At 42.3% G+C, this 22,555-nt stretch overlaps 1 protein-coding gene across 10 annotated transcripts in view; it reads right to left on the reverse strand.

Moving 5' to 3' along the window:
• Window positions 1-373: 373 nt before the first annotated feature.
• Window positions 374-22,555, reverse strand: part of FAM204A (family with sequence similarity 204 member A) — a 54,684-nt gene continuing 32,502 nt past the window's right edge. For 3 of the 10 annotated variants that reach the window (XM_054508422.2, XM_064595318.1, XM_064595326.1), the window contains exons 8-10: window positions 15,411-22,325; window positions 8,907-9,077; window positions 374-3,222 (exon numbers count right to left, since the gene is read on the reverse strand). In XM_054508422.2, coding sequence (XP_054364397.2) covers window positions 22,274-22,325 — 52 coding nt within the window. In that variant the 3' untranslated portion in view covers window positions 374-3,222; window positions 8,907-9,077; window positions 15,411-22,273. Of the gene's footprint in view, window positions 3,223-6,840; window positions 7,149-8,906; window positions 9,078-12,184; window positions 22,326-22,555 lie in introns of those variants that run through there. The other 7 variants (XM_064595324.1, XM_064595322.1, XM_064595323.1 and 4 more) reach the window with 7 other exon arrangements.

Here is a 22,555-nt window from a genome sequence, read left to right on the forward strand (position 1 = left end):
TCTGTTTGAGGTCCAGAATGGGACCTCAGGGAAAATGCACTTTGACCAGTTACCTTAGGTGATTCTATACAGGTAGCTCATGGACCACATCTGCAAAACACTGGTCTGAACAAGAGTACTAATAGCCGAGTAAATGTAAGCTCAGCCGTAGTATTTATGGCCTTCCAGCATTTACTCTGTTTTTCAAATTGAGATATAACTCACATAAGTAAAAAGCACCACTTAAAAGTGTACAGTTCAGTGGATTTTAGTAAATTCACAGAGTTGTATGACCACCACCACTACCTAATTCCAAAACATTATCATCACCCCCAAAAGAAACCCTGTACCAGTTACTCCCCATCCTCCATTCCACCCCCCTCCCCACTTTGCAATTACTAATCTACTTTCTGTCGCTACGAATTTGCCTGTTCTGGACATTTCATACGAATAGAATCACACAGTACGTGATCTTTTGTATCTAACCTTTTTCATTTAACATGATGCTTTCAAGGTTCATCCATGTTGTCTTGTGTATTAGTACTTTGTTCCTTCTTATGACTGAATAATATTTCTTTGTATCGTTATATCACATTTGGCTGATCAACTCATTAGGTTGATGGACATTTGGGTTGTTCCCAACTTTTGGCTGTTATGAATAATACTGCAATGAACATTGTGTGAACACCTGTTTTCAATTCTCTTGAGTATCCACATAGAGGTAGAATCACATAGGGTCATATGCCAACGCCCTGTTTAATTCTTTGGGGAAACCACAAAACTGTCTTCCCGGTGGCTGCATCATTTTATGCTCCCACTCAGAAATTCAGAAATGTATGAGGGTTCCAATATCTTCACATACTCACCAACACCTATTTTCCTTCTTTTTTTTTTTTTTTTTGATTATAGTCATCCTAGTGGGTGTGACTTTGGGATTAAGGATTTGATTTTCCCTAATCCCTTGCTGGGATTTGCTCTTGCTTATGCAATTCTTGTTCCTATCCTCCCGATTTTTGCCTCATATGTGCATTGTCAGATCACATAGCTATTACATATTATAAACTTCCTTGATGCAATTTATTTTCAATTTCTTACATCAATGTCTCCCCAGTCTGAAGTTTATTTTTTACTAGATTCCTTGGGAAGAGCTCCTGGGAACAATATTCCCGGAGTTTCTGACAATTTAGTTCATTCATGTCTTTATACTTGAAGATCAGTTTTGGTGGATTAAAATCCTTGGCTCACATTTTCTTAACTTGAGTATCTTAAATATGTTCCTCTGTTATCCCACTTTCTTATGACCTAAAGCGTTGCCTGAAAAAGTCTGAGGATAACTAATTTTCTTTCTCTTTTAAGTCACAGACTCTTTTGCTAAAGAGTCCCAAAGTAGTTTCATTTTTCTTTAAAGACAAGAGATTTTACTACAGTTTGTAAATTGGAAGAGGTACAACAGGACATCAGTGAGTACCCACCTCACCACCACCATCAGGAACCTGAAAATAGGTCAGTTTCAGGGAATTAACTCTACACTTAAAAGGTTGGAACATAGATACCCAAAGTCACTTCAGAAAGGCCTAGAGGACAGGAACCTGATGGAAGGTATTGACATAGCAAAAGGAAGATGGTGCCCATCAGAAGGGGGTGGGTGGATAGTAGGGGCCAGCTGTAGAAGTATAGAGAAGGATGTCATCAAGGCTAAAGATGGCAGGTTGTGGTTTTGGCTTCCTGGGTCATTTTCTTACCAGAAGAGACTCTGCTGAGTGCTGAGTACAAGAGTCCAGTTCCCTGGGTAGTTTTGTTTCTTGATGTAAATTAATAAATTAACATCCTGTTTACATAAATCAGGCTCTTACAAGTTTAGCCAACAGGAGTCAACTTCTCCACCTGGGAATACTTCTGAGACTTTGGTAAGGCCAGACAACTGGATCTGCACAGTGAGGGCCAGACCAGGACTCTGGAGACTTACCTGAAGTCTGGCCATGCAGGAAAACTCTCGGTGGCCTGGGCAGTCTTGGGGGTGGCCTCAGCCTGCAGCATCATGCACCGTGGACCTTGCCTGGGCAGCAGCACTAGTTTGTGCAATCAGACAGAGGAGTGTGGGCTCCTTCTGAGTGTGACCACCGGCCAAGTAGTTGCTGGGAGCTCTGACGCTGCAAACAGCATGTAAGCAGGGATGCTCTGAGAGGAGGCTGACTGTTGTTGGCAGCTCCAATCATCTACCATTTCCAGGAGCCCCTTAAATATTGATCTCCAATGCCAAATTCTCAGGCTTCAGGATGGACTTATTGAGATTTAAAAGCTGGACTGCAATTCCCCTAAAACTGTCTAATCAGAAAAGCTTTATCCTTTCCTAACAAACTATTATTTAATGAGATACTTAGGACAATGGGCCAATTTCAAAGTTCTCATAAACCAAAAAATGAAGCGGATTTGTGTTTAGACATTTTCCATAACAATGACTTTTTTATTAAAAATTGGAACTGAATGAAAAGCCCCACTCTAATGTGATGGCTCTATATCCGTAAGCTGTGCGGTTCACAATAGTGACCAAATGGATAGTTTGTTTGTTTTTTAAGAGACTACATAGTTATACTTTATTCCACCGTCAAACTTTAGACAGCAAGAATCAGGCAAGCTTTCCACTGAGCTTCCAAAGCCCTTCTAGGCTCAGTGGAATCACAAACTCCAGCTTCACATCACCTTCTGGTTTAAGTTTCTTCCTCTTCCTCCTCCTCCTTCTCCTCTTCATCCTCATCGTCCTCATCAGAGCTGAATGTGCCGTGGGGCAGGTTGTAGACGCGGATGACCTGCTTGTTGGGGTCCTTGAGGATGAGGTACTTGCCCTCCTCCTCCAGCTTCATGCAGATGTCGATGACGCAGCGCAGGATGCCCCAGGCGTTCTAAATTGATAGTTTTTATATTTGCAAATAAGTAGTTGCTCATTTTGCTAATGAATTGTCAACTGGAATCATGCTTATAAAATAACCACCCTGGAGTTTCTTCGAGTAAATCCTTCTAAATAGTTGATGATACAGTACATGTTAACTAAAGTGAATTTAAGGGCGCCTGGGTGGCTCAGTTGGTTAAACGACTGCCTTCAGCTCAGGTCATGATCCTGGAGTCCCGGGATCGAGTCCCGCATCGGGCTCTCTGCTCAGCAGGGGGTCTGTTTCTCCCTCTGACCCTCTTCCATCTCGTGCTCTCTGTCTCTCATTCTCTCTCTCTCAAATAAATAAATAAAATCTTTAAAAAAAAAGTGAATTTAAATAAATAAATAAATAATAAATAATTGAGGATAAGAAAAATACATACATGATTGTGATGGAGTGATGTTCCAGCATGGGGTTTCACCATGCTAGGTGAGCCTAGAGAGGGACAGAGGTAGAATAAGTCAGGCCCAACTGCACAGCAGGAGAGAGACCCAAGCACTTCCGTAATCACTAACATCTGTCAAGCCTACTCAATGTCCAGGCTCTGAGATTGCAGTTATCTGGCCTTGCCAAAGTCTCAGAAGTATTTCTAGGTGGGGAAGTTGACTCGTGTTGACTAAACTTATAAGAGCCTGATTTATATAAACCAGAGAACTGGTTTTGCTGTTCTCTTATGGTATCACATGTCTGCTTGATGCCAAAGGCCAGTGAACTGTCATCCTCCCAGCGTGCAGGGGAGGCCATGCGGAGCCTACTCATTCTGAGTTTTGAAGGGCAAGTTCTTTGGATGGCCAGCAGTCAAGTTGTGGCATTCCTGAGGATCGCTGTCCTACCCGGTGTAGCCACTTCCAGAACCATAGTCCCCTTTGGGGCAGCAGGGGATCATAGCAGATATAAGAGCCCCAAGTAATGCCTCTTCAACCACAGAGGAAAACACAGGCTATAACTAAATGATGCAGCTAAGAATAGGTGGCAGGTGTGCAGAATGGCAGGCCACCAGAAATGCCCCCAGAACCTGAGAACATGGCAGAGCACATGGCTGCAGGAAGCAGGGACAGGGAGGTCCAGATGTCAGCCCACTGCAGTTAGCAGCCCTGCGATCTCAGAGCCCGGGCACTGAGTAGGCTTGACAGATGTTAGTGATTAGGGAAGTGCTTGGGTCTCTCTCCTGCTGTGCAGTTGGACCTGACTTATTCTACCCCTGTCCCTCTAGGCTCATCTCAGACCTCATCCCTCCTGACTTTCTGTCCTCCACCCACAACCCTCTCTCGTGCCTCTAAGTGAGCATAGCAGAGGCTGTTCCCTCTGGGCAGAGTTCCTTTCCATGCCCTCTTGTTCTGACTCCCTCTGCCTTTAGAGCTGAGCTCTATTCTCATTCCTCAGGGAAGCCTCCCTGGTCCTCCTCGATCAGGTCACATCTCCATATCAGATTCCCTCCTGGAACTTCAAACTCCTTTATACCACTTAGCCAGCTATACTTTTTATCTAGGTAGGCGACTCTTTTTCTCGTGCCCTGGACTGCAAGCTACAAGAGGGAGGTGTCTGTCTGCAACAAGGAAGGCTGCATCCTTTGGTTTTCTTCTTCTTCTTCTTCTTTTTTTAAATAAAAACTTTTTTAGAGCAGTTTTAGGTTTACAACAAAACTGAGAGGAAGGTACAGAGATTTCCCAAAATCTCTTCCCACAAAGATTTTCCTGCCCCCACACATGCACAGCCTCCCCCATTACCAACACCCCCCGCCAGAGTGGGACCTTTGTTATAATTAATGGACCTATGGTGACACATCATTGCCCAGAGTCCGTAGGTTACATTCGGGTTCACTCCTGGTGTTCTGTGGGTTTAGACAAATGTGTAATAGCATGTATCCACCATTATTATATCCTAGAGAATAGTTTTGCTGTCCTAAATCTCCTCTGTGCTCTGACTATTCATCCCTCCTTCCCTCCCCACCCCTCCGCCCCCGCCCCACCACACCGCCCTGGTAACCACTGATCATTTTATTCTCACTATAGTTTTGCCTTTTCCACAATGTCATATAGACATTGGAATCATACATAGCCTTCTTTCACTTAGTAATATGCTTTTTAAGTTTCTTCCATGTCCTTTTGTGGCTTGATAACTCATTTCTTTTTAGTGCTAAATAATACTCCATTGTCTGCATGTACCAGAGTTTATTTGTCCATTCACCTACTGAAGGACATCTTGTTTGCTTCCAATTTGGGGCAATTGTGAATAAACATCCATGTGTAGGTTTTAGTGGACTTCAGGTTTCACCTCCTTTGAGTAAAAATTGAGGAGCACAATTGCTACATCATATGGGAAGAGTATGTTTGGCTCGTAAGAAACCACCAAACTGTCTTCCAAAGTAGCTGTACCATTTTGCATTCCCACCAGTGAAGAATGAGAGTTTCTGTTGCTCTACATCTTCATCAGCATTTGGTGGTGTCTATGTTCTGGATTTTGGCCATTCTAATAGGTATGTAGTGGTGTCTCATTGTTGTTTTAATTTGCATTTCCCTGAGGACATAAAATGTGGAGCATCTTTTCCTATGCTTATTGGCCATCTATGTATCTCCTTTGATGAAGTGTCTGTTAAGAACTTTGGCCTATTTTTTAATCAGGTCATTTGTTTTCTTATTGAATTTTAAGAGTTCTTTGTATATTTTGGATAATTTTCCTTCATCAGATGTGTCTTTTATAAATACTTTCTACCAACTTATGGCTTGTCTTCTAATTCTCTTGATATTGTCTTCCTCAGAGCAGAGATCTTTAATTTTAGTAAAGTCCATTTTATCATTTCTTTCATGGTTCATGCCTGGTGTTGTATTCAAAATGGCGTCACCATACCCAAGGTCATCTAGGTTTTCTCCTGTATCTTCTAGGAATTCTATAGTTTAGAATTTTACATTTAAACCTGTGGTGCACTTTGAGTTCATTTTTGTGAAGGGTGTAATAAGGTCTGTGCCCAGATTCATTTTTTTTATTTTGTGTGGATATCCATATTTTTATTTTGGTGGATATCTAGCACCACTTGTTGAAGAGACTATCCTTGCTCCGTTGTATTGCTTTTTGCTCCTTTGTCAAAGATCGGTTGACTATATTTATATGGGTCTATTTCTGGGCTCTTTTTTCTGTTCCACTGATCTATTCTTTCACCAGTACCACACTGTCTTGATTACTGTAGCTTTATAGTTAAGTCTTGAAGTCAGATAGGGTCAGTCCTCCAACTTTGTTCTTCTCCTTCAATATCATGTTGGCTATTCTGGGTCTTTTGCCTCTCCATATAAACTTGACAGTCCGTGTGTCAATATCCATAAAATAACTTGCTAGTATTATGCAGTGCCTGGCATATACTGGCACATAATACTGAATACATATTGAGTGAATAAATGAATTTATTTTCATTTTGCTGGATCTAGACATCAAAATCCTCTGATTCCAGTTTTCCTACTTCTCCTAATCACTGTCATTTATTTACCTACTTTCTATCCCCAGCCAACCACAAAGCTTAAATGCACATCTCATGTAAACGTCTCCTGTCAGCTGTTCTTTTTGAGCTAATAACCTGAACAAGGACGTGCCTGTTGGTTGTCTGGGAATTCAGGTTATATTTATGATTCTGCTGTCAGCTGCCATTATTTGCACTGGTTAGGTCCTCTTCAGCCCTGTACCTCCTAGACCAATTAGAAGAAGATGGGGAGGCTTAAAAATTCCGTGAGGATGTGTGACTTGCACAGGCCTTCTTTTCTCCTGTCCCCAGCTGTCCCACCTCATCAAGACCATGGCCAGTATGTCAATACAGCACTTGCAGGACTTTGGGCTTTGGCTTTGCCGTTTACCCTGGCTTGGTCTTGGCCAGTTCTAGAACTTCTCTGCACTTAAGTGTCCATATGTGTAAAATAAGGATAATAGTATCTATTTCACAGAGCTGTACAATTAAATGATAATGCCTATGAAGTGCTTAGCCCCATGTCAAAGCACGGTGGCTGTATCTCAGCAGAGGTGAGCATATGCACTGGCAGTCAGACCAACACCTGTCAAGCCAGGGTCCCACAGCTTGGCAGGCATCACGTTGTTGGTCCATCTTTGTCCAAAGGTGTCAACTCTCCAAAGGCCAGGTATCTGATGGGTATGGAGTCCCTCCTGTTAAACGGTCCTGAGCAATATTATGCAGATATATTGATATATTTATACATTCTTGCTGTCCAGATGAAGTTACCTTGGAACACCAAAGGCAGCCTGGAGGAAGAGAAGATGTCTGAAAGGGGCAACCTGAAACAGTGTTTCTCCACTACACAGGAATAGTACTAGTAGTGGAGGTGATGGTAACAGCCAGAGTAAAGTAATAATCAAATCGGTAGCTGCCATTTACCATCCACCACATTGTTTGGTTCTCTTAACAGCCCTGATGAAGTGGTTATCCTACCTTCACTTACAGATAAAGAACACAGGAAAGTTGCCCAGGGTCTTCACAACTGGTGAGCAGGAGAACCAGGCTTGGAACCTAGTTGTTCACATATTCCATCCTCCCAGGCCATACAACCGCTCCCATCTCCTTTATCTTGGGTGTTTGTGGGAGTGAGAGAGCTAACTTTGTATGTGTGGCTGTAAGTGTTTGAGCCCAGTCCATGGAATCAACCTATCTTCTTTCCCTGAATCCTTTCCCAGAGAGGTCCTCTGAGACAGACAGTGAACCCACTGGAATTTAAACACACATGTTTGGGGGCGCCTTGGTGGCGCAGTCGTTAAGCGCCTGCCTTTGGCTCAGGTATTGATCCCAGGGTCTTGGGATCAAGCCCCGCATCAGGATCCCTGCTCCGCGGGAAGCCTGCTTCTCCCTCTCCCACTCCCCCTGCTTGTGTTCCCTCGCTTTCTGTGTCTCTGTCAAGTAGGTAAATAAAATCTTTACAAAAAAACAAAAAAACACATGTTTGTGCATGGTGCATGACAGGCTAGCAGTTAACTTTTCCTAATCCTGATTTTACACCCTTTTGCTGGGCACCTCTCATCCTCTTGGGAAAGTTATAAATGTAGCTCTAAAACTTGAATGCAAATGGATTTTGAGTAAAGACTCATATTTTCTCCTTCCAGGTACTTTTCAGTTTTATGTCCCAGAAAGTGTCCCTTTCACAAACAGGTGTTATTTCCATGTGTCTATGCTCAAGGACTGTGAATAATAGGATTTTAACTATCTGCAAAGCTGGTCAGAGCCAGAACTTCATTTCACCACCTTTGACAACCAGTCTTTGCTGATAGACTTGCTTTAGGACAAGAACTAGAGTGGGGTAGGTCATAGCAGAGCACAAAGAAAATTATTCAAACTAGATCAATATAAACATTTCTGGCCTTAAGTTTCATAATGGTCAGAGATTATCATTATGTCTCCAGTTTATTATTTTTGGCATCAGGAAACATGAGATCAAACAGTGAAATTTGGGGGGGGGGAGGCGGTTTCACACAACTGTCACTATCTTTAACATCCCACCCAAGAGTGATCTAACCTTTGCAAAGCCTTCACCTCAAATGCATTTTTATTGTTAGGTCGCACTGGTAATTCTCTGTTGCACTACCTTTCCTGTTTAAAAAATAAATTAAAACAATCTAAGAAGGCAGATAATGTTTAATGGAAAAGGGCAGCAATGGGCTAATGGTTGCCTAGCAACCACTAGACATTGTTTTGCTGCTTCACTTTAGAGAAGCCAAAATGGCGGCTATAATCCTTCTATGGCCCCCTGGACAGTGTATATGTGAGTGACAGTTCCCTCTGGGCCCAAATCATTTTCTTCTTTGTCTTGGGCAGGAGATCATTCCTTTTTTAGCTTCCAAATGGGGAAAACTCACTGCCTAATTCTTGAATACACTAATGCCTACACTTTAAATCTTCTCAGAAAATCTATGGCTGAACTTTTCAGGTTCTTCCTTTGGGCAGTTTTACTTAAGTGTTTTCATACATTCCCCATTTCCCCCTTTGAGTTCCCCTGTCAATCAATTACCAACCTGGTTAAGTAGTTTTCTGAGGTCAAGCAAGGCACTTGACATGATTTAGTTTTAGAAAGTCTTTTCTTGCCTTATCCTCCTTTCTGCTTCCAGAAGGGTCTTGACTGCTCAGTTCCCTAGGGCCATGAGAAGCTTGGTAAAGCTTTGACCATTGGGTGGGTTTTCTCACAACTAGAGAATGGAAGGGGAGGAGAAATATGGTTATAGAAAGTATGTTTAGAATTATCAGGATTAGAAGCATGATCAGTAAGACTGAATTACTTTTTTAGAAATAACATTTCCATTAGCTTATCTCAAAAACCACAAGTCTATTGTAAGGAACCCAAAATACCTGAATTGCTTTAACTCTTTGTACCCCTAAATCTTAAGTAGATTGGAAGTAGGTCTTGTGTGGCCTTGAAGAGAAAAAGGAAAAGCTACTATGTTGTAGATTGTCCATGATAGCTTGCTGATTTGGACAGATAGACAGGATGTGATTCTGTACCCACCTCAGAGGGCTGGGTACCCTAGAACAGGAGTGTTTAAGCAGGGTCCTCTAGGTGGAGAGAGTTCAAGAGGGCTTGGAATGACTGGAAACATGTCAAAATGCAGTGTGCATGTTTACACATGTATCCTTTCAGAGACAGGGTCTGTCTGTAGCCTCCAGAAAGTTAAAAACCAGTGGCAGAGAAGATGAGGAAATGGGGCTTTGTCAAGATTTTTTTGGTTTCAGACAAATATAGTGACAATGCTTTAAAACAAAAATGTTTCCAAAGAAGACAGAAGAAAGTAAGAATTTTTTAACTAGTTAGTAGGTCCTTTTGCTCACGAATTCAGTCAACAAATATTTATCGAGCCCTGTACCTATCAGTGTGAAAGGTCCTAGGGATACAGTCTGAAAAGGGCACAGTCCCTTAAATCATGGTGTTGAGGTCTAGGGGACTGAATAACATTAATTGAACATAGTGTATGCTAAGAATTTTATGAACATTAATATAATTTTCACAATCATATAAATTTCAAATTAGTATATTATCATACTAAACTTCAGATTATATATGAACTGAGAGCCTTTTGACTCTAAGTTCAGTTCTTTATCCACCTCACCTATAGGAACTCAGCTTTGGGGAATTCTTTGGACAGAATCCAAAGGCTTGAGTAGTTTCAACTAAAACAGCTTCTACCTGCATTCTAGTACAGGATTGGGTCTTATTTCCCTAAAGATCCAGGGAAAGAATAGAAAATGCTCTGACCATATTCTACCCACAAAATTAATACAGTAATACCAGCTAACGGTAACTGTTTACTGCATGCCAGGTCTTCTGCTAAATTCTCTGCATGCATGATCTTAATGTTCACAACTTCACAAAGTAAGCATCATTAACACCACTTTCCAAATAAGATATTGAGACTTAGACAGTTCCCGTAGCTAGTCAGAGTCCAGAGCCTAGATTCAAACCCAAGCTTCGCTGTCTTTCGTGTCAACGTTACGTAAATATTTAACTTCTTTGGGTCACTGGGAAACTCTCTGAAGGCTGGATCCACCAGGTACGTTTGTTTCTTCCAGAAAATTGGCACACCACAGGGAGTAATAACTGATACCAACACACACCTACATAAACACTTATATGGTATTATCATGAACTGAGAACAAGCTGAGACTTCACCCTACTTCGAGTTAGCAAGTGAGCCTGCCACTGTTTGGCGGCTGCTGGTGGAAGAGATTAGATGCAGAGACAAAGGGACAGTTTCTATCTCAGGAGCAGCAAGCCATTGTCCTGGCATTGTTTGTGCCAATTCCTACAGTGTGATATGAAGAGGGCCAGATGCCACCTGCTCGCTGCATGGCTCACATTAAAAGAGAGGAACTCTGAGCTTAGGGAACTGAATCTTTTATAATGGGAGTTAAGCATGGCTGCCTGAGCTCCAGAGGGAGATGTCTGCTTTATTATACTGACAGTAAACATGGCTGCTCTTTGCCCCAGAGGGAGGCACTGTCTCAATCTTCCAAGGCTGTTTATATACAAACGTCCTTGCAAAGATAGTTTGGAACAAAGGGTAGTTACTGCTTGCTTGCAAGATGTGCAGAAATACAAGAGACCCCAGAGAACTGACTCCCCACAAGGACATTATTTGCTGTGTGTCAGGATCTCAGTACCCCACAGCCCTATCAGATGGGTACTATTATGATCTCTCACTTTGCAGGAGAACCCAAGATGCAGAGAGGTTAAGTAACCCACTTGAGGCTACATGATTCATAGTGGCAGAGCTGGAATTTGAATCTGGGTTTCTCCAAGAGTCCAGTGTGTAACCACTTCACTATTTGAACATTTGCATGTCTCAGCAACACCTCCCTGGACCCTCTCTTTTTCTCCATAACTTTTCACCATTACAGAGCCCAGCGGTTCTCAAACGTGAGTGTGGAAGAGTCACCTGGAGTGTTTGTTACAACAGTTTTTGACTTGGGTCTGGCCTGGAACTTGAGAACTTGCGATTTCTACATTTCCCAGGTGCTCCTGGTCAAGCACCCGACTCTGGGGACCACTGTGATACCATGTAATTAACTTATTTTCTGTCTTCCCCACAGGAATAGGATATCCATGAAGTTCGGGATTTGTCTTTTTTTCTCCCCTAGCGCCATATCCTCCTCAGAGCTTACAATAGTGCCGGGCACATCCCAGGCTCTCAACACATATTTATTTAAAGAATCAGGAAAGAGGGGCGCCTGGGTGGCTCAGTCGTTAAGCGTCTGCCTTCAGCTCAGGTCATGATTCCAGGTCCTGGGATCGAGCCCCGCATCGGGCTCCCTGCTTTGCGGGAAGCCTGCTTCTCCCTCTCCCACTCCCCCTGCTGTGTTCCCTCTCTTGCTGTGTCTCTCTCTGTCAAATAAATAAAATCTTAAAAAAATATATATTATAAAGAATCAGGAAAGAAAATGGGGGAAAACCCATTTCTTCCAGACGGTGACGTGTCCTTAACTTTGGAGAATGCTCTAGTGCCCGGGGCGGTCCTTACTGCCACGAGGCTAGAGGTAAAGCATCAAGGACATTGAATCCCGACAGAAGGCAGCTTGTTCCTGATGGAGCCGCCCAATTTACACAGCTTCTGACCTCAAGAATTGTTGGAGTCACTTCTGGTAATTGGTGGATTTCATAAAAATGCCTTCCAAGGTGCAGAGAAACATCTGAGGACTTTAATTAAGCCCTCCACCATGGGGAACGGAACTTTTATGTACAGGGACTTTGGATTCTCTTTTTCTTTTTTATTTTTGAGCACTGTTGGCAAGGATGCAAGTACCAAGCAAGGATTCCAATTGAGTTCTTTGACACGGAGCCTTTTTTGCCAGTACATTTTTTTTTTTTTAAATGAAAGTGATTTACTGAGTAGAGCCGGCCAGTTGGGGGTTATGACCATTTATATTAATGGAATTTTAGACTCAGAATTTATCCTACATGGTACACCTCCCTCCCTATGGTTTGTGACAAGACGTGCAAGTTTCAATGGCTTGTTGTTCTTTCCCATTCCAGCTTCCCCCTAGAGCAAGGAGGTGCTACTCTAAGACAATGATTCTTCAATGTTAGTATGCATTAATCACAGCTTATTAAAATGCAGAACCCCAGGTCCCACCCCCTGTAATTTACATGTTTAACAAGTGATTCTTCTGCTTGCAGGTGGTGCCTGCTCACACTTTGAGAAGCACTGGAATGGGGAGAAAGAGCAAAGGCCTGGCCTGGGTCTAATCCTGATCGTTTATGCTAAATGTATGGCTTTCAAGTTCTCTTCTTAAAGGTCCCAGCAGCTCCGTTTCCTCATCTATAAAAATAGGTGTAATGTGCTTCCAGGAGCATTGTATGGAAAGAGTAATGAGAACATGTTAGCTTCTCAACCTGCTAGACTTTTCTGTGATATATGAAGAATTAAGGCATTTCTTTAAGGCAGGAGCATAGACAACACTGAATTCTCAGAGTTTTAAAAAATATTCAGTAGAACATTTCCTTGGAACAAAAGTTCCAAGGTTTCTGTTCTCAGTCATGAGGATTTAATAAGAACATCTAGACAGGATTTCAAATGGTTTAGCAGGAAGGATCAGGTATGCATGTATTTACCCATCCATCCAGCCATCCATCCATCCATCCATGCATCCATGCATCCATGCATCCATCCATCCATCCATCCATCCTTTCATCCACACAAAATGTTGGCCTGAAATTCTGTGCCCAGCTAGCTGCTGGGCATGAGGATCACCTGAGAGGTTTAAAACAAAAGTTCCAAACCACATAGTAATTCAGTAGGTCTGGGTTGGACTTGGAAACCTACATAATACAAGGGTTCCAAGGATGTGATTTCCATGCCTTGGAGGAAGAGGTCAAGGAAACCTTGGGAATATGAGAAATTAAGGTGAGCCTCAAATAAAGGATGGGTTAGGCTAGATGGGGATGGGAGGAGTTCAGCACAAACACAGAGTTGGGAACGCACACAGGCTCTTCCCAAAGTTCCCAGAGCAAGAGAGCTGTTAGTCTAAAATGTTACCATTCCATAGCTATTATACAGTTAGATCTGTATTTCCCAGGGTGTTGCAACTAAATGTGTGGATTATTAATAAATGGTTAGGTGACAAAAAAAAAAAAACCCACATATTTTTAAACAAAAACTAATAAGCACTGTGCTATCAGCAGAAGTTTACTGATTTCTCAGAGCCCTTAATGTGCTGATGAAGTACACTGAGACAACAGCATGCAATATTTCCCATATTTGACCACACAAATCTGTTTTCCTTTATGGGACAAGATTCCATGGACCTTATTTCAGAAGTTACTCCTCTCTCTGTTTATATCTGTATTTATGTATCTATCTATAGATATCTATTTATCTATATATTTAAGCACATATCCTGTAGTAGTAGGTTTAATTTTTACTCCTTTTCCACTGCCTGAACAGCATCTGCTGTATACACGGTTGTAGGTTGATCATGAGTTTTTTAAATCTTTAAACAGCTCGCTAGTTTTCATACTATCTCAGAGATGGTTATTAAAATTAAAGGGTTTAGTTCATTCTTGGAATCAACGCTCCCAACACTTAGGATTTCAAATCCAGCAGGCTTCCATGTAGCACAATCAGTCATATCAATTCACATTTACTCATGACATCAGGCGAGGTGTGGATTATTTACATCCTCCAGGCTTCCTGTCCACCACCCCACACCGCTTGGAGACCTGGACCCAAGCCACGACCGGGATTGTCTGTGCATGTACCTGGCACACGTAGTCACACTCCCATTATCTCCCCATTACTGCATCAGTGTACCCATCCCCAGCTGCTATTTAGGCTGCTAACAGGTCCCCCTTTCTGGAGGATTGCTCACCACGAGGGAGGCCACCTTGCCCAGGGAAGTCATGGCCCTTCACCCCAAGGGCAGCCCACAGCCCCTGACTGACCCAGTGAGGGCAGGAGAGGCTGGCTCTTTTGCTGCAAGGGGTGGGGGGAGGGGTTTCACAGATCTAAGGCTCAACTGGCTCTTCCCCTTCCACATCAGCTTCCCTCCCTCCCTTACAGGTTCTTCCAGAAGCACACACCTTTAAAAATAACTTCCACAAGACACATGAGACATCCCTTCTAGGAAACTGGAACAAAGTCACTGTCTATTGTGATCACGCCTTGATCTTGGCCAAGCTCCCCACAGCCCTCTGATGCTGTCTCGAAGGGCTGCCTCCCACCCTGTTATCTTGCCTGGTGGCTCAGCAGCATCCACAGGTACCTCGACACAGTGGGGTTCCACAATCTACATCACTAAAGATGACTTACTACAAAATGTTGGGCTTGGCATGACTAAATGGGACTAAATTGCTAAATATGACCTACATTACCAGCTCTCCAACTACCCTCTTCACTCCACATCACCATCCAGAGGCACCCAACCCTCCCCGCACCCCTCCCACCCCATGCAGTCACCGCGTCTTGTCAGGTCTGCTGCCTGAACACCTCCGGGGTTCCTGCTCTCAATGCCCACAGCCCTGGTTTAGGTTCTCTTCATCTCTTCCCCGGGCTACTGAAACCACCTAACCGGCCAGTTTTGTTTTGCCTTCCAACCCACCATTCTTCTACGTGAGTTTGCACATTTCTTGCTTAATATGGGTCAATGTCCCCTCACTCCCTACACTCAGTCCAACCTTCCTAGCCTGTCTCACAAACTGTGCAAGTGGGTTCCAGCCACCCTCTCCAGTGTCGTCACTCAGCTGCTCAACCTCCAAACTCCATCCTACCCTGCTGCTGCTGAACCCCTCGCTCTGCCCCCACTGTGCCATGCTGCTCCTCCTGCCTGGGATCCTCATGCTTCAACTGTGTGTCCCAGCTGAAGTCCCAATTACCCGTTTTGACTTCTACTAAACATCGCCTCTGCCATGAAGCCTCGATTGACTTTCCGTGGGTGGCAACTACATTCTCATTTGAGCCCTCACTGAGCATATAATTCTATTTCAGCACCTATACATCACACTAGATCCTTGGGACCTCTACCATGCACATTACCTGGTAACTGAGTGGCCATCTTGGTCAGCTCTGTCAACACAGCCAAGTAAGAATGCCTACATCAAATCACAAATAGCGGTCAGCGCTATTCAACATCATGCCTCAGCAGAACTTAGCTATGCCTCCAAGTTAAGGTCTGATGTGACTGAGGCAAGGTGGCAAACACTGCTAGGTATTTGCTAAAATCTCTCTCCTCTTCTTCTTGGGAAACAGCCAGTCTACACTTCATAGCCTCCGTTGTGGTTAAGTGTGGTGAACTAATGAAGCTCCTGCCAGTGCAAAATGACAAGTAATGGGTTCCACTTCCAGGCCAGGCCCCAAACTTCCCATGAGTGCCCTCCCATGCTCTTTTCCCTTCCGGTTCACTGAGATGGTGACACCAGGGTTACTAGGGAAAGAAGGTGAGAGAGTTGCCGTCGGTTTGGGTCTCTGAGTGGCCACACTGACAGAACTTCCTTTGTCCCATGACCGAGAAGTAAACTTCTATGGTGTTGAGGCATCATATTTTGGGGGCCTATTTGTTGCAGTAGTTAACGTCACCCTTACATGGACAGACACTATGATACAGCCATTCTAACACAGAGGACATGTTGATATAGTCTAAGAAATTACCAAGTATTGTGCAAAAACAGCTGCATTCATTCCTGAATCCAACCCCGTCAACGACTCTCACCTCTGTAGCAAGTCTGGGAAATAAAGTCAGGGTGTCAACCCCACTCACTGTGAGGTGCACACGCGTGGATCAGTCACTAAGCTAGTGAGACTGTAGCTAGCTGCCCAGCTAGGAAACTCCAGCCTGGGGGAGCGAAGGCCCACCCATCCATGTGACTCATTTTTGTACGTTACTTAATTTATTACATGTAAATGATTCCTTCGTATTTGGCAAAGAAAAAGTCACTGATTTTCTAATATCCCACCTAAAAATCAAGTTGTCCAAAACACGGGTTACCTACATTTCCCATCAGACAGTGCTGACTCATCTGTGGAACCACAAGAGTTAGTGTGCTATCTGACATATAGTAGGTGCTCAGTAAATGTTTCTCAGATGTCATGCAGGGAGAAATTCACAGCAATCCAAGGCTTCATTGTTTGACTATTCCTTGTGACATTCTTAATTACTTCTTCTAGTATCACCACATTACAAATGAAAACTTTTTATTCTGGGCAGTCATAATTATACACTATCCATCAAACAATAAAATGTTTATAGCAGAGGCACATTCAGCCTGAAGATGAAGTGATATATTAACTTCTTGATCAAATGCCAGAACTTAGAGATGAATATGAAACAGGCATCAATAATTACAGCTTGTACTATAGCTGTTGGTTTCTAAACCTTTAAGTTCAATGAACAAGTAATAACTGGACAGACACACCCTTCAGAAATTAGAGGTGGGAAAAGATGACCTCATTCCATACCTGTCACATGGCAGGCCCCCAGCAGCAATTCAGCAAGAGATGTTCCATGGGACCCAGAGGAGGTAAGGGCCGGGGCTTCTAGAACAATGCCAGGGAATAGGCACAATCGGAAACCTGGCAGAGGAGCACCCAGGAGCTAAGGCTTCTCTTGGGCACTACCCTCTTCTCTCCTTCCATTCCCTTTTATTCTGTGCCTCCTTAAGACACTTGTTCTGGACATAAAAGGCAGGTACCCAAATTCAATGTTTTAAAAATGCCATCTCACAGGGCACCTGGGTGGTTCAGTTGGTTCGGCTCAGGTCATATTCCCGGGGTCCTGGGATCGAGCCCCACGTCAGGCTCCTTGCTCAGCGGGGGACTGGGGGGGGGCGCTGCTTCTCCCTCTCCCTCTGCTGCTCCCCCTGCTTGTTCCCTCTCTCTCTAATAAATAAATAAATATTTTTTTAAAATGCCCTCTCACTAGGAATATCTTTATACCTTCTCTACTTAAATCTAAACTTTGTTACTAATACTAATAAAAAAAGAAGTATCCCTTAGCTAATTCTTGATTTTATAAGCCCATCTAAAAACACAGCATACTGCACGGCATTTAATGGAGAGGGCCCCGCCCGCTGGCCCTGCCACCTCAGAAAAGCCTGTACTTGTGTTCTGGGGATCAAGATCACAAAAGCCAGTGCTACAGGAAGCTATTCTGATGGCACCCCTGTATCTGAAGAAATTCTAGCGAAGTGAATCTGGAATACTCACAAGTGAGTAGAAGGAGATACTGCTGAAGAAACAACACACTTCATTTTCACATTAGAGCACAATGGTTTGGAGGCTCCTTTCTCAGTCTCTTCATGGCCATCTTGATCGGCTACATACCACCATGTTCTCGACTGCAGTCACCAACCACCTCCCCACTAAGTCTCGGGGCTGATGATAGCTCCAACATTGAGAGAGAGAGAGAGAGAGAGAGAGAGAGAGTGTGTGTGTGTGTTTCAAGGTGAGCAGTGTGGAAGAGGGATACAATTATAAAGACTGAAGAAGGCAGTTCTGCTCATTTTATCAAAATCTATAGAGAGCATCCCAACCTCAAAGTGGAAAATGGGCCTTATTGTCTCAGTAGGCTACAGAGGTCATGCATAGATACACGCTGATAAAATAATGTTTTGATAGTTCATTGAAATTTACTGTAACATATATTCCACTTCCTAGCAGAAAGTCTCTCACTAATTTAAATCTGAAAACCTAGAAAGATGCTGATTACTTCATAATAAAAATTAATTCCTTGAAATGCATTGCCTTGGGTTTCTAAATGCCTTAGACTTTCAAAGTACTTTTAGATCCATTACCATGTTAAAAGGCACTGATGCCACGAATACCAATCTACATTTGGTTTTGGAAAAAGATTTCCGTGTACATATTTTGTCCAAATATTACTATTTGTTTCATGAAAGTCAGGACTAAGACTTTAGTAGAGTGTAAATTTAAAGCCAATGAATAAACAGTTGGCTCGAAAAAATACTAAATTGACATGCAAAGCATTTGTTGCTCTGCCAGACACTAAAAATAAAAGCGACTTCTGCCAACATGGAAAAACTTGAATTGTTTCAGTTGGTTCTGAATTTGACTACTGGGTTTCACACTAAGTTAATTTTCCAAAATGCAGTCTGACATAACATTACCTTGCTTCCCCAAAACCTTATCTCATAAAAAAACACACGCAATTGGCATCTTATTTAAATATTGACCTCAAAAATAAATAAATAAATAAATAAATATCGACCTCATAAAATATTTCTTTTATAGTGTAGCAGGACAAAACATTTCTAAAAAAGAGGTATCTTTACCTAGCAAATAGAAATTTGGACATTTTGGAAATTAAACTTGATAGTTTAACAATTAAATTCAAGGTGCCTGGGTGGCTCAGTTGGTTAAGCGGCTGCCTTCGGCTCAAGTCATGGTCCCAGGGTCCTGGGATCGAGCCCCACGTCAGGCTCCCTGCTCAGCAGAAAGCCTGCTTCTCCCTCTCCCTCTGCCTGCCTCTCTGCCTATTTGTGCTCTCTCTCTGTCAAATAAATAAAATCTTAAAAAAAAAAAAAAAAAAGAATTAAATTCAAACTTGGCTTAAACAATAAGCGAGGTTATTAAAATACTGAAAAGGAACATTTTAGACCAAAGGTAGCAAGGAAATCAGTAGATTTTAAATATGAGGTTCCAGGCTGTTACTCAAAGTTCAGATAACATTTTATTCCCATCCTTGGCCTGCCCCTCCCTTAGCTGTCTCTCTAAAAAAATAAATGTGCTTAACATATGGAGTTTGAGATTTATGATCAGTTGCAGAAACCTGTTTAACTACTGATTTATATAGTTTTGGCCAAGGTATTTAACTCTGTCATCAGAACTAATTATAGCAAACCTGAGATTATACATTCAAACTCTCCTTTTGGTGAAAGAAATAGAATGTTCTGCTGAAAATCAGAAACATCCTGAGGGCTCCCAACAAGAACGCACTACCAACCTTCCTTCTCAGAACCAGTGCTATAAAGCTCAAAATTACTGTCCTTAGTAAGTTGTTTTAGCCTGAAGTACTGAAACAGTAACTCACAGTTACATTAATGCCACAATGATGGCCTGAAACGTATTAATCTCAGTTAACAATAACTGACATTTACATCCCTCGTCTAATTCAGGCATTTGAGCAGTAGTAAATGCACATGCCGAAGCTTCAGGAACTGAAGTTATTACTGTTCCAAAAAGAATCCTCATTTTGCTGTGAGCAGATGGAGAAGACAAATGACTACACTTTTTGGGCAACATGGGTGCTCTAAGAATAATGTTCCCATTTTATTGCTTTACTGAGCAAAATGTCTACTTCAAATTAAAGCTGGTAAAATAAATCCGGTCGCAACGACATGCCAGCCGGGTTCATCGCAGACAACCAGTCCCTTCCTCTCCCCCAGTCCCCTCCCTCGCCCCCCCCCTTCCTGCTGTACCATATTTTGGAGCTTTTCGCAACCCAGGCCCCCCAGAAATGAAGACTTAGGAGATGCAGCCCCCCTCGTCCAATGAGTCCGCTGCTACACTCGATCCCACCGTAATGCCCACCACAGGCTTAAAATGCTCCCATCTGTATCAGAGCCCCGAGGAGGGCAGCATGACCACCAGCACCGGACAGGCTGAAGAAGGGCTTCTACGGCTGCACTTCGGGTCACGGGCTCCCAAATCAGCCCCTCAAGAGGCCACTCTGGCAAGGCCTCAGCATGAGCAGAGAGGCGAAGCATTGCCTGCAGGGGTCACTAAGTGCTCGAAGTAGATACGGGAAAAGAAAGAAAACGAGACGTAGCTTGCAGGGAGATGTCCGTCTGCGGGCCCTGTGCGTGAGAATACCTACACTACCCACCTGCGCCACGACAACATGTTTAATGCTTCAGACAAAACCACCGGATTGTGCAGTGGATACTTCTCCCATGGTGGATTTTCTAGGGAAAAGGTTTCTATTCGGTAAGTTTGTATTCCCCTACTAGGAGTCTGAAATGAAATGTTGTAGGGAAACACAACAGGGGATATTAAATCATAAAATATTAAGATTTTCCAATATTTGGTCTGGACACCTTTTTATGATGAATTCTCTAAGGAGATACCCAATCTCCTAAAATCTTGCTTTTTCTATACTGGCTCTTCTCACCTAAGTGGAAGCAAGATATTATTTTTGTTCTCTTAAATAGCAACTAGTTATTTACTTATTCCAGAACAGAGGAAAAACATTAAATATGCTACCATAAATTAGTAAAATTTTGTTAAAATTTTAAGTAACAAAATAACAAAATAATAACAAAATAATAATAAAACAATAATCAAATAATAATCATGGCTCATTTTCTAATGTTCCTGAATTTATATTATCAACCCAGAGAAAGTTTATACCAGCAAGCTAGCAAACCTCTGACGAAGGCTGAGGAAGGGAGGTGAACTGATGAAAGCAGCGATAAGCAGCTCTTCACCTCTGCTAAGCACTGGGCAGGCAGATGTCAAACCACCAAACATCCAGTCTTATTTGCCAGCTTCTTATATGATTTCTCAAAGCCACTTCTAGTTAGGTCTATGAAACACACATCTAATGAAAACTACTTCCTGTGGCACCAATCCACCTTATCCTCATTAATTCATTCAATCTTTTAAGAAGTAATGGGGAGGGGCACCTAGGTGGCTCAGTCAGTTAAGCATCTGACTCTTGATTTAGGCTCAGGTCATGATCTCAGGGTCCTAGGATCAAGCCCCGCATCAGGCTCTGTGCTCAGCAGGGAGTCTGCTTGTGATCTCGCTCCCTCTCCCTCTGCTCTTCCTCCAGGTCACGTTCTCTCTCTAATAAATAAAATCTTTAAAAAAAAAAAAAGAAAGAAAGAAAAAGGAAGTAATGGGGAAGAGGAGTAAAAACAATCAAACTATGTCCTTGGAAGGTTCCAAGTTATACCATCCAGAGTTGTAACTGTCTAGTACAATTATGCCATCTTCTCTTCTAAGAACCATCTCATAATTTAAAGAGTGATAAGGTTGAGAGACATATTTAGGAAGACATTTCCAGGCAGAACTGAATTTAAATCATCATCCAAATACTACACTCTGACCTTTTTAAAATTGTAATATTTTATCTGAAGGTATACAAAAATTAATCAATTGCTTTCATTATTTGACTATGAAATATCAAATTCTACTGCCTCCAATAAAGAACCAATAATTACTTTTATAACATTAAGATAATTAAAGTCGGGCGTCTGGGTGCTCAGTTGGTTAAGCGACTGCCTTCGGCTCAGGTCATGATCCTGGAGTCCCAGGATCGAGTCCCGAATCGGGCTCCCTGCTCAGCAGGGAGTCTGCTTCTCCCTCTGACCCTCCTCCCTCTCATGCTCTCTGTCTCTCATTCTCTCTCTCTCAAATAAATAAATAAAATCTTTAAAAAAAAAAAAAAGATAATTAAAGTCACTTGTAAAGACAGTATCGAAACTTTCTTGCAGTTAAGACTAATCCATTATAAACAAATGCCAATCTTAAAAACACGATTCCAGAATAAGTGCAGTTACACTGGGTACAGATAAGAAAGAACAAGGAACTTACTGGCTATGCTACACCAAATGGATGAAAAGTAAAACTGATTTTATACTGGAGGATTCAATAAATAAGTAAATAAACAAATAAAGTCCTATCTTTTTTCCTATGTATGCCTAGAGTTCTTGTACAAATAACAGAATGCTCCATCTCATTCACTTCAATAGAATGAACTCTTTAGAAAAAGACTGAAAAGATTTAATAATCAACTCCCAAATTTTATGCTTATTTTTCCGATCTATCAGTTTCCTGACATAGTTAACATAAGCAGGTAAATCTTTTCAGTAAATTGAGCAGTTGAAGACTCAAGCAAAAACCCAAGTCAAGACTCAAGTGTCTTGAGGAACTCTGGCAAGTTACATATATCCCATGTTGCTCTTGGTTTCCCATCTCTTCTTTGCTTCAAACCTAAAATAAAGAACATAGAAATCTCAATTTATTTTGAAATACTTTCCTAAACATGCTTACTAAAAGTGCCACAGTAAAATAAACTTAAAACATTTTCACATACTTCATCGATGACAAAATAAATATCAAAAAGGATGAAGAAATGCCTCCAATATTTATAATATGACAAACATGCAGCAAAGACACAAAGAATAAAATGAGTAACAATCACACACAAACTGGATTCATAT

Source organism: Mirounga angustirostris, unplaced genomic scaffold (assembly GCF_029215605.1).
Source record: "Mirounga angustirostris isolate CCGP_5_RB_7025 unplaced genomic scaffold, mMirAng1.0.hap1 SCAF_6, whole genome shotgun sequence".
Lineage (NCBI taxonomy): Eukaryota > Metazoa > Chordata > Mammalia > Carnivora > Phocidae > Mirounga > Mirounga angustirostris.